The 13572-nt window shown below is 45.2% G+C and overlaps 1 protein-coding gene across 1 annotated transcript; it reads right to left on the reverse strand.

Annotated features, from left to right (window-relative positions):
- Positions 1-1035: 1035 nt before the first annotated feature.
- On the reverse strand, positions 1036-11658 carry LOC109866994 (carbohydrate sulfotransferase 1-like). The gene is made up of 2 exons (XM_020455914.2): positions 11380-11658; positions 1036-3346 (listed from the first exon to the last, which is right to left on the reverse strand). Exons 1-2 carry the CDS (start codon positions 11519-11521, stop codon positions 2202-2204), a joined length of 1287 nt encoding a protein of 428 aa, XP_020311503.1. The 5' UTR covers positions 11522-11658; the 3' UTR covers positions 1036-2201.
- Positions 11659-13572: the final 1914 nt, after the last annotated feature.

Here is a 13572-nt window from a genome sequence, read left to right on the forward strand (position 1 = left end):
ATTTGGTTCCTTGGATGTTGTGAGAAGGTACATTTTTGGTTTCCCATTGGTTCTGGGAATGAAGCCACACGTTTCCTGACAGATAGAATTGAGCATTTTTGAAAGGTTCTGAGAACATGAAAATGAATTTGCTTAGATTTTTCAAATGTATAAATATTTTTATTGTGGCACGGTGTTGGTGAGATTTGAACTTATGTTCCCTATCCATGGAATTAGTCCACTGCACCATCAGGATAGAGCTAGCATGCCATGTTTTTTTTTAAATCATTCAAGCTGTTCATTTTAGTCCATACAAACCCCATTTTAACGGAAACAAGCACTCATTAAGATCAGGTGTGGCCAATTAGAGGGTGCGGCCAACACACCTGAACACGCTGAACAAGATAGAGGATATAATTTTGTTGATGCTGAGAAAGGAATGTATGTTTTTAAATAACATTCTTAGAATGTTTTCTTGTTTTTTTTAATGGAAAGTTTTCTTAATGTTCTGAGAACATGACTTTAAATAGAACCATGAGGAAACCTGTAGAAAATGTTATGATGAAGTACTGAAATTCTCACCAAAGAAACATATGGTTCTCAGAATATTATGTGCTAGCTGGGTATCCTGAACCATTCCTAGAACGTTGTGGAAAGGTTGTATGCAAAATAACCATAGGAGAACCATGCTTTCACCAAACTTTAAGAAACATATGGTTCTCAGAACATTATGTGCTAGCTGGGCGTATTGTTATCAAACCTTTAACATTATACATAAATTCTGTCCACTAGGATTCTCTCAGAGTCAATACTATTGATTGTTTATTTCCCCACATCAGCAATGACAAGATTTAGGTTGGGTTTGAAGACAATCCAAATTCGATTGGAGCGGAAATAAAATGATAGATGTTGAATTAGCACCAGGCTAAGTTACATAAATTATTCTAACCACAATGTCCTTGTCTGTAGGTTTTCATTTTGATATTGAAGGATTGTCGTTTGACTGACTTCAGCACAATTAGCCTAACTTAATCAAATAAACAGAATTAGTTTGTTATGTTAAATCGATTTATTTAGAAAATATTAAATGTATAAAACAGAGCTTTATGATATTTTGACAAACCTGATTTACAGTTGACAGACTTGATTTACAGTTGACAGACTTAAGACAAAGCACTGACACCTTTTTTTTTAATAACACATATATTATAGTATATACAGTGTACCAACCTAAGGCCTCTGTCTGAAGTGTACATTTGAAATCAGGTTGCAATACAAAGTAGGATACAGGCTCTGATCTTCATGGTGTGGTTACCTGTGACATTTTAAGCCATTTCCAGGCATCATTCAGAGCCTTTTCGAAGATGCTTTGTCAGGCAAGCACTATAATTTTCATTTCACAAAAATCCCCTCCATCCCTTTAAGGTGAGCATAAATGGATGACCTGCATCGAGCCATTCTTAGAAAACATAACACCATTAGAGTGACTTGAGGCTAGAATTACTGTACTAAGCGCTGGCATCAGTGCAACGTCAGCAATTGTTATTCTAGGAAATAAAACATGAATACAAAGTGTTGGACATAGACACATTGAATTTCCAGGAAAAAGAACATAGAAACAATATTATTTCCAGGATTAAAAACATAACATTCTAAGGTAAAGTATAAATCTGACCTTAAGTATACATGTCATTGCTGTGAAAGAGAATATGAATGGAGCAGCACATAAACACGTACACTAAGAAGCTTTATCCAAGACAACTCAAAAACCTTAGATTCTCCTCGATACTGGCAGGTAACATACTGGACTGGCAGTTGAGTTCTGTCGGTTTTTGGAGTGTAATTTTCAAACCACATGCAAACTGTAAATGAAATGCATTTAAATTCCCAACAATTTTGGGGGGAAATATCTTAAATTGCTTGGCATAAACAAAACATGCTTGGAGATATTAAATGCAGACACAGACAGACAGTCATTGTCATAATCATAGTCATAAAACATTTCTGTGAAATAAAACTTTGTATCATTGGCTGCATTTACACAGGCAGTTCTGATTGTTTGCCCAATTATAGGCAAAAGAGCTGATCTGATTGGTCAAAATACCAATTAGTGGAAAAATATCAAAATTGGATTGCCTGTGTTTGAGTGAAGACACAGACAACATATTCATTACACTATGGAGCTCTTGTAGCATTATATCCAACCACCTGCATGGTCACATTTATACGAGAGTCTGAAAAGGCCTGGGCTCCACCAGACTATTAGACATGTTTCTCAGATCAGCCACAGAGTGGACCACCCTGTAGCCTAGAAGAGAGAGTGTATCATTGCACAGAGTCTGCAAAGTCCTCACTATATCAAACGCTAGTCTCAGTCTCCAGCTCTCTGCTGTGGCTTTGGAGTCTCTGGTGGTGGAATACTTATAGTTCCACTCGGATGTAGGAGGCGCGCTGTTGTTGGTGTTATGTGCGATCCACGAGTGCACGCTTTCATCCATCTCCAACCCCACAAACCTGTAGATCTCCTGAGCCTTCTCCTTGGGGTTGAGGGCCAGGTCCTCGTAGCGCACCAAGAGGTAGCGTCCACGCAGCCACGCCGGCCTCTGCAGCATTGTCTCTGCTGAGTCTGCCATGTCCCTGCAGGTGCTGGTGATCTGAGCTAGGTCTACGTAGTGCGGCTGCCTACCTGTAGCATTCCAGATCTTCCAGGCACGAAACTGCTCAGAGAATGCCATCATGCGCGAGGCCAGGATGGCTCTGGGGTCGCGCACCAGGTGAACGATCCTTAGGTCTAGCCGCGGGTCCTCGGTCAAAGTGCGCAGGTCCCCCACCTCAGGGACACGCACCGTCTTGATGGCCACGTGGCCCCGTGAAAGACACGCGATGGAGGCCAGGGTGAGGTTCAGTGCCCCGCACTTCTTGGGGCACCAGGTCTCATCAGGCTGACTCCCAGAGGCCGAGGCCCCCTCACCACCCTCGGGGCACACAGGGGGGGAGCAGAGAGCTCGGCTGGAGCTCCGGCGGAAGAAAGACCCAGTGACGTGGTCCTGGGGCTCAGGACGGATGTAGTTCTCCAGGAAGCGTAGGTCACAGGTGTAGAGGTTGAGGAGGAGGTCCCGGTAGGCCCCCAGCAGGGCGCGGCGGTCCAGGGCCCGATGCAGTCTGCCGCTGGAGTTGGTGAAGGCCTGCTGGACGTGGTAGAGGGGCTCAAACGCGTAGAAGATGGCCGGATGCTGGTTGAAGAGCTGACCAGTGAAGGAGGAGCCGCTGCGGGTGGTGGCGAACAGGAGGATGTGGCGCCGGGAGACCATGGCTGATGTTTCCATGGGCAATGTGTTGTCCTCACACATAGCTCTCCACCTGGAGTCTAGAAGGACAAGGGGACAAGGAGAGGATATCTGTACCCATGTAATACATATAGTAGCCTATTGTACTGTGATAGTTGCAATAACTACAATAGCTGCATATGCTTCTAGAATATGATACAGTTGATTAAGTATTTAAAAAGTCTATATACAACAGTATGGGTCTTAGTTGACTTATTTAGAGGGCAACTTCATGATTGTTCTTTATTTTACTACTTTATAAATATAACTGTTAATATTAATTGGTTGACTTTCATACAATTTCAGACAAAGACGTTCTGCAACCAATCCTAAGCTCTTGGCACATGGACACTTGGAATGAAAGAAGCTTATAAAAGTAAAATAGAATCCAGTATCATCATCATAACAGAGGACTAAGAAAAACCAACTGAAGCTGACCAACTGAACCAATTTGCTTAAATAATTCAGAAAGTAGGCTAAACATGCATGAGTAAGATGCTTGTCTGCCGATGTCTACCCAAGGAAAAATGTCTCCTCTCTAAATATAGAGCGGATTGCTAATGTGTAATTACTGCTGATGAGGAGTTGATTGCAAAGGGGTCGTTACTTTTATCTGGAGACGAGCTTGACAAAAGGCGTATACAGCCACCCCGCGAAAACTGATTAATGAGGATAAAATGGAGGATAATTGTCAAATGAATAAAAATGAATCACAGATATTACATCTCTCTCATCCTCTCCTCCATGAAAAGGGGAATTCCCTTGGGTAAGGATTAGCTTACTATTTGCGCTCTCCCTCTGCTCCTCGAGAGTCAGTGATTAATGACCCCACGCAAGCAAATATTCTTCCTGTATAAATACCACAAGGGTTTTATGTGGGCAAAAATTCCTAAAATTAAACTTGTGAACCCTGAATGTACAGTGGGGCAAAAAGGTATTTAGTCAGCCACCAATTGTGCAAGTTCTCCCACTTAAAAAGATGAGAGAGGCCTGTAATTTTCATCATAGGTACACTTCAACTATGACAGACAAAATGAGAAGGAAAAATCCAGAAAATCACATTGTAGGATTTTTTATGAATTTATTTGCAAATTATGGTGGAAAGTAAGTATTTGGTCACCTACAAACAAGCAAGATTTCTGGCTCTCACAGACCTGTATCTTCTTCTTTAAGAGGCTCCTCTGTCCTCCACTTGTTACCTGTATTAATGGCATCTATTTGAACTTGTTATCAGTATAAAAGACACAACTGTTGGCGCAATTATTAGAAAATGGAAGAAGTTCAAGATGACGGTCAATCACCCTTGGTCTGGGGCTCCATGCAAGATCTCACCTCGTGGGGCATCAATGATCATGAGCAAGGTGAGGGATCAGCCCAGAACTACACGGCAGGAGGTGGTCCATGACCTGAAGAGAGCTGGGACCACAGTCTCAAAGAAAACCATTAGTAACACACTACGCCGTCATGGATTAAAATCTTGCAGCGCACGCAAGGTCCCCCTGCTCAAGCCAGCACATCTCCAGGCCCGTCTGAAGTTTGCCAATGACCATCTGGATGATCCAGAGGAGTGGGAGGTCATGTGGTGTGATGAGACAAAAATATAGCTTTTTGGTCTAAACTCCACTCGCCGTGTTTGGAGGAAGAAGGATGAGTACAACCCCAAGAACACCATCCCAACCGTGAAGCATGGAGGTGGAAACATCATTCTTTGGGGATGCTTTTCTGCAAAGGGGACAGGACGTCTGCACCGTATTGAGGGGAGGATGGATGGAGCCATGTATCGCGAGATCTTGGCCAACAACCTCCTTCCCTCAGTAAGAGCATTGAAGATGGGTCGTGGCTGGGTCTTCCAGCATGACAACGACCCGAAACACACAGCCAGTGCAACTAAGGATTGGCTCCGTAACTAGCATCTCAAGGTCCTGGAGTGGCCTAGCCAGTCTCCAGACCTGAACCCAATAGAAAATCTTTGGAGGGAGCTGAAAGTCCGTATTGCCCAGCGACAGCCCCGAAATCTGAAGGATCTGGAGAAGGTCTGTATGGAGGAGTGGGCCAAAATCCCTGCTGCAGTGTGTGCAAACCTGGTAAAGAACTACAGGAACTGTATGATCTCTGTAATTGCAAACAAAGGTTTCTGTACCAAATATTAAGTTCTGCTTTTCTTATGTATCAAATATTTATGTCATGCAATAAAATGCAAATTAATTACTTAAAAATCATACAATGTGATTTTCTGGATTTTTGTTTTAGATTTTGTCTCTCACAGTTTAAGTGTACCTATGATAAAAATTACAGACCTCTACATGCTTTGTAAATTGGAAAACCTGCAAAATCGGCAGTGTATCAAATACTTGTTCTCCCCACTGTATATTATCAAGCAATTGTAAAATAAAATGTCTTTATGCCCTCTACTGGTCGCATTTAAAGTGACTGCTGGCCATCAGTTGAGTCATGTTGTCACGCTCGTCGTAATGAGTAGACCAAGGCGCAGCGTGAGTAGAGTTCCACATACATATGAAGCTACTGGTGCACACAGGCAACTATCCGTAGACAACATCCCACAACTAACAATGGGGAAAATGGCTACCTAAATATTATCCCCAATCAGAGACAACGATAAGCTGCCTCTGATTGGGAACCATATCAGGACACCATAGACATACAAATTCACCTAGAAGACCCACCCAAGTCACTATCACGCCCCAACCAACACAAAGAATAAACAGCTTACTATGGTCAGGGCGTGACACATGTACAAGTTATATCTACTATGTCTAATCAGTGCCGTTTAAGATGAGGATGATTTTGTTTTTATGAGCATGGCCTTATTTCTATTACAGCATATTGGATGATTGTCATTCATATTCCATTCACCCAGTTCAATGTAACATTGATAGGCTTAGGCTACTACATGATACTACAATTTTCCCTATACCCATCATGAGTTTGCTACAACCTAGCCTATGAATGAAAGTTTACAATGTAGTGGCACACAGGTCGAGAGGAGAAATATTTTAGGTGACAGACAGTGACACATGGACAGACAGTGACACATTCAATACCAAGTTACACACTCTTGCCTGTACCTAGCTGATCAGGAGTAACATCATAGTCAACATAGTTAATAGAATTAACACGTTCGTAAACCCGCTACAATCCTGTAGTGCAGTATACAGTCAGTAAGCCGTTTAGTAGTTACACCGGTGGGACTCGGTGGCAATAAATGAGTAAAACCAAAAGCTTACCTTGACTTGGAAGAGTTCCAGTGTTGGATAGTCATAGCCAGCTAGCTAAAATAGCATTCCTCTGTTTGAGCAGGGTGTTTGAGTAGGCTAAACTACAGTAGCTAGCTGCATTTGCTACCTAAATAAGTGAAAGTAAAAAAATATCTCACTTGCTCCTCCATTTTGAATTAATGAATTTGTTCAAAACTGTTCAACTATTGTCTTTCTCTCTCTTTGAGTCAACTACTCACCACATTTTATGCACTGCTGTGATAAGGTGCGTCTCGGTGAGAGGTGTAGGAGTCAGGCGCAGGAGAGCAGGGATTTCTGAGAAGCGTGTTTAATATATACAGTGGGGCAAAAAAGCATTTAGTCAGCCACCAATTGTGCAAGTTCTCCCACTTAAAAAGATGAGAGAGGCCTGTAATTTTCATCATCGGTACACTTCAACAAAAAAAATCCTGAAAATCACATTGTAGAATTTTTTATGAATTATTTGCAAATTATGGTGGAAGAGCGCCGCCCGAACAGGGAGAGGAGTTACCCTCGGTAGAAGTCGTGACAGTACCCCCCCCCCCCCCCCGGCGCGCGGCCTCGAGGATGACCCGGAGGACGAGGCGCAGGGCGATCCGGATGGATGCAGTGAAACTCCGTTAGCATAGGTGGATCCAGTACGTCCTCCACCGGCACCCAGCATCTCTCCTCCGGACCGTACCCATCCCAGTCCACGAGGTACTGAAGACCCCCCATCCGATGCCTCGGGTCCCGTATGGACCGAAATGCATACGCCGGCGCCCCCCCGATGTCCAGGGGGGGCGGAGGGACCTCCCACACCTCATCTTCTTGAAGCGGACCAGCCACCACCGGCCTGAGGAGAGACGCATGAAACGGGTTAATACGGTAATAAGGGGGAGCTGTAACCTATAACACACCTCGTTTATTCTCCTCAGGACTTTGAATGGCCCCACAAACCGCGGACCCAGCTTCCGGCAGGGCAGGTGGAGGGGCAGGTTTCGGGTCGAGAGCCAGACCCGGACCCCCGATGTGTACGCCGGGGCCTCGCTGCGGTGGCGGTCGGCACTGGCCTTCTGCCGCCCTTCGGCCCGTTTAAGGTACCCGTGGGCGGCCTCCCAGGTTTCCCTTGAGCGTCTCACCCAATCGTCCACCACAGGAGCCTCGGTCAGGCTCTGATGCCATGGTACCAGGACCGGCTGATAGCCCAACACACATTGGAAGGGCGACAGGTTCGTAGAGGAGTGGCGGAGTGAGTTCTGGGCCATCTCTGCCCCGGGGATGTACTTCGCCCACTCCCCTGGCCGGTCCTGGCAATACGACCGCAGAAACCTACCCACATCCTGGTTCACTCTTTCCACCTGCCCATTACTCTTGGGGTGAAACCCAGAGGTAAGGCTGACCGAGACCCCCAAACCTTCCATGAACGCCTTCCACACCCTGGATGTGAACTGGGGACCCCGATCAGAAACAATATCCTCAGGCACCCCGTAGTGCCGGAAGACGTGAGTAAACAGGGCCTCCGCCGTCTGTAGGGCTGTAGGGAGACCGGGCAAAGGGAGGAGACGACAGGACTTAGAAAACCGATCCACAACGACCAGGATCGTGGTGTTGCCCTGTGATGGTGGCAGATCGGTCAAGAAGTCAACCGACAGGTGTGACCAAGGCCGCTGTGGAACGGGAAGGGGTTGTAACTTCCCTCTGGGCAGGTGCCTAGGAGTCTTGCACTGAGCGCACACTGAGCAGGAGGACACATAAAACCTCACGTCCTTGGCTAAAGTGGACCACCAGTACCTCCCACTAAGACATCGCACCGTCCTACTGATCCCCGGGTGACCAGAGGAGGGGGACGTGTGAGCCCACCAAATTAGCCTGTCTCTAACCTCCAGCGGAACATACACCCGTCCCGCTGGACACTGTGGTGGAGTAGGCTCAACACGCGATGCTCGCTCAATGTCTGCGTCCACCTCCCACCTCACAGGTGCCACTAGACAAGAAGCCGGGAGGATGGGCGCAGGATCAATGGCCCGCTCCTCCGTATCATATAGTCGGGACAGTGCATCTGCCTTAGTTTTCTGGGAGCCTGGTCTATAGGAGATGGTAAACATAAATCGGGTGAAAAACATGGCCCACCTGGCCTGACGAGGGTTCAGTCTCCTCGCTGCCCGAATGTACTCTAGATTACGGTGGTCAGTCCAGATGAGAAAAGGGTGTTGGCCCCCCTCAAGCCAATGTCTCCAGACCTTCAGGGCTCTGACAACAGCCAGCAGCTCCTGATCCCCTGCCGGGCTGAGCTCTGCCGGGCTGAGCTTCCGAGAAAAGAAAGCACAGGGGCGGAGCTTCGGTGGCGTACCCGAGCGCTGGGAGAGCACGGCTCCAACCCCAGCCTCGGATGCGTCCACCTCCACTATGAATGCCAAAGAGGGGTCCGGATGCGCCAGCACGGGACCCGAGGTAAAAAGAGCCTTCAGGCGACCAAAAGCCCTGTTCGCCTCAGCCGAACATCCCAGACGCGCCGGCCCCCCCTTCAGCAGTGACGTAATGGGAGCAGCCACCTGCACAAAACCCTGGATAAATTTCCGGTAGTAGTTGGCAAACCCTAAGAACCGCTGCACCTCCTTTACCATGGTTGGAGTCGGCCAATTACGCACGGCTGCAATGCGGTCACCCACCATCACTAACCCCGATGTGGAAATGCGATACCCAAGGAAGGAGACGGCCTGTTGGAAGAACAAGCATTTCTCAGCCTTGACGTACAGGTCATGCTCCAACAGTCGCCCAAGTACCTTGCGCACCAGAGACACATGCGCGGCGCATGTAGCGGAATAGACCAGAATATCATCGATGTAAACCACCACACCCTGACCGTGCAGGTCCCTGAGAATCTCGTCTACAAAAGATTGGAAGACTGCTGGAGCATTCTTCAACCCGTACGGCATGACGAGGTACACATAATGGCCGGATGTGGTACTAAACGCTGTCTTCCACTCATCTCCCTTCCGGATACGCACCAAGTTATATGCACTCCTGAGATCCAGTTTTGTGAAAAACCGTGCTCCGTGAAATGACTCAATCGCCGTGGCAATGAGAGGTAGCGGGTAACTATACCCCACCATGATGGAATTTAGACCTCTATAGTCAATGCAATCTCAGGTGAGATGGAGGGCCGAATGAACCCCTGCCCCAGAGATTCAGATATGTATGTCTCCCTAGCCAGCATCTCCTCCTGTGACAGGGGATACACGTGACTCCTGGGAAGTGCAGCGCCTACCAGGAGATTTATCGCACAATCCCCTCGTCGATGAGGTGGTAATTGGGTCTTTTTTACAGAAGGCGATAGCCAATACAAAATTGGCACAGATGAAAATCCGAAACTACGCTCTCGAAGGAACAGAAACTCGTGCCAATACATGGAGGAACAACCACAATTCCGACACTACATACAGGTGCCTAAATAGTGAAGACAATACAGAAACTCGTGCCAAACGCATGGAGGAACAAACTCAGTTCCGAAACTTAACCACACGTAGGTAATAGCGAAAACAATAAACATCATAGATCATCGAACGCAAATACACACAAGCTTAATCCTGCATGAATTAAGGCAGGCAACAGGTGCCCTATATACAGACAGAAATAAACGCAATTGAAACCAGGTGTGAAAAGGAACACAGACAAAACAACCAGAAAATGAAAAAGGGATCGGCGGCGGCTAGTAAACCGGCGACGCCGAGCGCCACCCGAACAGGGAGAGGAGTTACCTTCGGTAGAAGTCGTGACAACTGCTGAGCTAGCTGTAGCTTATTCTTTCAGTACTAGATTCATTCTCTGATCCATTGATTCAGGGGACAACATGTCAGTACATGCTGCAAGAGCTCTGATAGGTTGGAGGATGTCCTCTGGAAGTTGTCATAATTACTGTGTAAGTCTATGGAAGGGGGTGAGAACCATGATCCTCCTAGGTTTTGTATTGAAGTCAATGTACACAGAGGAGGACGGAAGCTAGCTAGCTGTCCTCTGACTACACCATGGTGCTACCCTACAAAGTTGTTGAGGCTCCTGTAGACCTTCATTGCAAAACCTTTTAATTAATTATTTGGTGGAATGTGAATATATTTTGTGTAGTTTTATCTATATAAAATATATTTTCTTAAATTAAATTCACTGTGGAGGAATTTCCTCCTCTGAGGAGGAGCCTCCACTAGTCTAGCTACATAATAGAGGCATCAGTTTAAACCCTACCAGTTACTGAGCAAGACTAGAACACAGCCTCAATGAAAATTCTACTTTAATTAAAGAACGAAATACATACAGTCGAATGTATAGCTACCTCTGTTTGTTGCTCAGTCTTGTTATGTGCTTTGCAAATAGAGCCTTACCTCTGGGCTGTTGGCTCTCACAGCGGTAGACACACACTAAGTACATACAGTATAATGCATTCTCCCATGTGTGCTCCCTAAGCCATATATACAGTCCAGCCACTTTGCGTTTGTTCTGTATTAGTGGTTACATGCTTGGCAGAGATATGCCTATACCTTTGGGCAGCTGGCTCTGGCAGTGGTAGACACACACAAAGTAGGCTAGAACATACAGCAGAATGTGTGCTCCTTAAGCCATATACTAGCATAGCCACTTTGTGCTTGTTTTTCTGAGTTAGTGGGGACATTCTTGGCAGAGTTTTGACCCTACCTTTGGGCTGTGGGCTCTGGCAATGTAAGACTTCTCAGTAGACACACAAAGTAGATACACTGGAATGTGTGCTCCCTAAGTCATGTAGAGTACAGCCAATTGTGCTTGTTGTTGTTCATCAGTGGTTTCATGCTTGAGCTTTCTCTTACCTTTGGGCTGTCGGTTTTGACAGTGGTAGACGCCACCGTGGCAGGGCCCGGACAGGGAGTCTCTTAGGGTGCGGATGGCTGTGTACTGGACCCCCAAAGAGGCACACACCAGCAGCAGCACTGTCTTCCAGGAGCACTCCATCCTACGTCCTCCTCCGGCCTTACATCCTTCACGCTGCAACCACCAGGGGAAACACAGAGAGGTGACACTCCTCACACACTGTCCTCAGGGAGAACAAGAGCGATGCAGAAGAGTAGTCCTCTGGGATTTTAACTTTCTGCAGACATTCTGACCAGAGCAGGAAAGAAAAAAAATATTTTACGAGCAGCTTTTTTCCTTCTTCGTAACGATGCAAAAATCTGAAACTTTATGTCAAAAATGTATGGAGAAGATGTATCCATGCCTTTGTCACAGATTAAACTACTGCAATGCTCTACTATCCGGCTACCTGGGTAAGCCTAGTGGTTAGAGTGTTGGACTAGTAACCGGAAGGTTGCAAGTTCAAACCCCTGAGCTGACAAAGTACAAATCTGTCGTTCTGCCCCTGAACAGGCAGTTAACCCACTGTTCCTAGACCGTCATTGAAAATAAGAATTTGTTCTTAACTGACTTGTCTAGTTAAATAAAGGTAAAATAAAAATAAATAAAAAAGTGCACACATGCGGCTATTCTGTGTTGAGCGGTTAACAAAGAAATAGGTACTCCTATATGCTTAATTTAGTGTTATTAATGTAACTTTAGTTCTACAAATGTTGAGCTATATGTTTTGATTTTTAATACATTGTAAGGCTGCATGATGCAACAATAATGATGATTTTTTTTTTAAGTTGCTTGAAAAGCATGAGCTCTGCTTAGTTTTTTTACACAGGTGGTACACACTTCGTCAGTCTCTCATTCACAATTTTAGAAGCACTTGATAATGCCTAGAATTTCCCTGCGGCATCCCCTTTGTGTGACCATGATGCACCCTAAAATGCTAAATGCTGCTCGCTTTGAAGCACCTCATCTCACTTACACAGTTCTCCATCACATGGTCTTTCTCACAGGCTACAAGTGAAGACTTGACCTATTCTATTCTGTGCAAGAAATAAATATTCCAAACATGGTCTGGGACAGTTGTGAGATGCGATAGATCCCAAATTAATACAACCACGCAATGAGGCTGACGCAACAAATGAGAACGTTTAGCTTAAAATGATAAACTATTAGGCTATTTCTTCATATTATAAGCACAGCAATGTGCACATGGCAGTTGGCTTTAATAAGCGTGAATGATCCATTAGTGGGAAAACACCATTCTCAAAAGTGACCACAAATGTGATTATGCATGTAATGCTTTTATTATAAAGGTGCATTTTTATGGTGAAAATTATCTTTCCCAAACTTGAAACTCACACACTGCTTATGTATGCCAGCTAGGCTCTACACCCCAATGTAAAGCGGATTAATGTGCTTAACTTTAAGAAGTTATTTGGCCACTTTAGTTGTGATACAAACCTTATCAAAACATATAGGCCTATGGGCTAGGCTACATGAGGTGTGATACTGACCTTATTAAAACATATAGGCATATGGGCTAGGCTACATGAGGTGTGATACTAACCTTATTAAAACATATACGCCTATGGGCTAGGCTACATGAGGTGTGATACTGACCTTATTAAAACATATACGCCTATGGGCTAGGCTACATGAGGTGTGATACTGACCTTATTAAAACATATACGCCTATGGGCTAGGCTACATGAGGTGTGATACTGACCTTATTAAAACATATAGGCATATGGGCTAGGCTACATGAGGTGTGATACTAACCTTATTAAAACATATACGCCTATGGGCTAGGCTACATGAGGTGTGCGACTATGATTGAAAAAGTCGCAAAAAAAAGGCATTGTTTCTTATGGTAGGCATCATTCACAAGTGATAACATATAATTCACAAGTGATAGGCTAATATTGTCACCAATCAGACTATTCTTGATTTAATATTGTCTTTACATATACTAAATAATGTGTGAACATTTTTTTATTTAGAATGAACCATTATCATGCACCTGTCTCGTAACAGGGGCAGCAGAAAAATAGCGAATGGAAGACACTTTTCCCCGTGGTTCATTTTCATGCCAGCCAGGTAGGCTATACTCCTGCTGTAAAGAGAAGTAATGTGCTTAATATTAGGAGTGTTGAGAA

Source organism: Oncorhynchus kisutch, linkage group LG22 (assembly GCF_002021735.2).
Source record: "Oncorhynchus kisutch isolate 150728-3 linkage group LG22, Okis_V2, whole genome shotgun sequence".
Classification (NCBI taxonomy): Eukaryota; Metazoa; Chordata; class Actinopteri; order Salmoniformes; family Salmonidae; genus Oncorhynchus; species Oncorhynchus kisutch.